Source organism: Thermothielavioides terrestris, chromosome 4 (assembly GCF_000226115.1).
Source record: "Thermothielavioides terrestris NRRL 8126 chromosome 4, complete sequence".
In the NCBI taxonomy this organism is placed as follows: Eukaryota; Fungi; Ascomycota; class Sordariomycetes; order Sordariales; family Chaetomiaceae; genus Thermothielavioides; species Thermothielavioides terrestris.
Genome location: NC_016460.1, coordinates 227,595 through 229,689, shown reverse-complemented (window position 1 = coordinate 229,689; position 2,095 = coordinate 227,595). Strand labels below are relative to the sequence as shown.

At 33.2% G+C, this 2,095-nt stretch overlaps 1 protein-coding gene across 1 annotated transcript; it reads left to right on the top strand.

The window, feature by feature from the left end:
• Nucleotides 1–1,372: 1,372 nt before the first annotated feature.
• On the top strand, nt 1,373–1,624 carry THITE_2053533 (uncharacterized protein; the record flags this gene model as incomplete). Its single annotated transcript, XM_003654936.1, has 1 exon — nt 1,373–1,624. A coding segment is annotated over one exon (252 nt), but the record flags the coding sequence as incomplete, so codon positions are not given.
• Between the last annotated feature and the right edge of the window lie 471 nt (nt 1,625–2,095).

Below are 2,095 nucleotides of genomic sequence, written 5' to 3'. Positions count from 1 at the left end.
TGTCAAAGGCGTTGGAGCCTATACTAAAGTCAAGAAGTAAGTCGAGTTTAACTTCTATATCCGAGGAATCGTCTATAATACTAACGTAGACGGTTACTTTATTATAATAGCTAATGTCATTGAAGGTTTAGAAACGAAACTGTTGATTAGAACTAACTTTATACTCTATAATAGAGTAAAGATTAACCTTAATATATCTATCTATTACTTCTAGTCTATCTATAATATAAAGGTAAGGATATATATAGAACGGAAAAGAACAATCTAGAAGGTGAAAGCCGTAAACACTGTAATAGTTGTACCTATAGCGAAACACCTAATCAAGACTACGTTCAAGTATATAGATATCGATAACAATAATCTAAATAGCTAGAAACGTAAGCTCTACTTCGCTTTATACGTCGAAGGTATACTAGACACTGTCGTAGATATAAAAAATGTATACTAGGCCGTTATAAGGAATAATACCGCTCGCCCAATTACTATTGTCGAAGGATAGCGCATTAGATACCTTCTTTAATATAGCCTAGAGGAGGATATCTAAGCGATAATATAAAACCTTATATAATAGACCTAGGATAACGTTATAGACGATAAATATATATAGATAACGACGACTATATAACAAGAGCCTAGTAGTAAAGAACTGATAACGGAGACACTAACAGAAGATAAGTATAAGCCACCTACTAAGTAGAAGTTCTATATACCATCCTATAGTATCGAGAAACTAGACGACATCCTATATATTAAGTCAATAGCAAAGGTAAACGTCTATAGTAGGGATAAACGGTATACAAAAGAGATAAAGGCATTGCTAGACAAGTATAACGTCTTCTATAACCGTAGCATTATCCCTATACTAAAGGATTAGAAGATAAGAATTCTACTTATCAATAGATAGTAGAATCAGCTTAAGCTTATTTGAGTTTATCCGCTAAGTGCTAAAGACCAAGCGATCGTCGACGAAGAATACAACAAACTATATACATAAGGAAAGATGGACTTTATAGACTAGCCAACCCTTGTCGCTTACCTAGTCTTCGTAGTCTACTATACAGTTGCTAGAAAAACGAAAGGCAGAGCCGTAGTAGACCTCTAGCCCCTAAATACGTTGATAGTACTAGATATATACCTATTGTTCGACTAAGACGATATTATAAATATAATGATAGGCAATACGATCTTTATAGTATTCGATACCTCTAGATTCTTCTTCTAGCTTCTAGTCGTAGAAGAACACTATAACTGTATAGTGATTATCAGTCCTAAAGGTTTAGAATACTCGAACATTATACTAATAGGATTTAAAAACTCACTAGCTTTCATATAGCGCTTTATAGATTGTTTATTTTATAAGTATAAGCACTTTATATATATCTATATCGACAACATCATTATCGCTAGTAAGAATATAGAAAAGTACCTTAAGTACATTAAGACGGTTCTCGATATCCTCGACAAAGTATATATTTACATTTTAATAGAAAAATCCTTTGTAGCCTACTTGTCAATGAGACTACTTAGCTATATAGTCAATAGCGAAGGAGTAGCTAAGATAGACGATAGGATCGCCGTATTTAAGAAACTTAAGTTCCCTAACACCCTTAAGACCTTAGAGTAGTACTTTAGTATAGCTAGATAGTTATATAAGGGTATCCTATAGTATATAGCGAAAGCGTAGCCTTTATAGGACTATAAAACTAAGCTCTTTACCTAAGGGAAAGTGAGTGGAGACCTTCCTATCGCCAAATTGAAGAATACTAAGAAAGCATTTACTTTGAACACTAAATTCGAGTCTACACTAGCGGAACTAGAGTCCTTTAAATTGCTATAGGAACATCTATATAAATAGTACTTCCTATATTATTATTGTCTTAATAAACTACTATTTATTAAGCTCGATGTAAATGGCAAGGGATATAGAGTAATTGTCTTTCAACTCTATAGCGAATAGGATAGTACTAGTATCCTTGGCTAAGATATCCTAAGTAGCGAGATCTAGCCTATTATATTCTTATCCCACTTAACTTCCAACGTAGAAAGGAAGTATAGAAGTATAGAAGTAGAAGTCGCTACTATTATATAGGCAGTT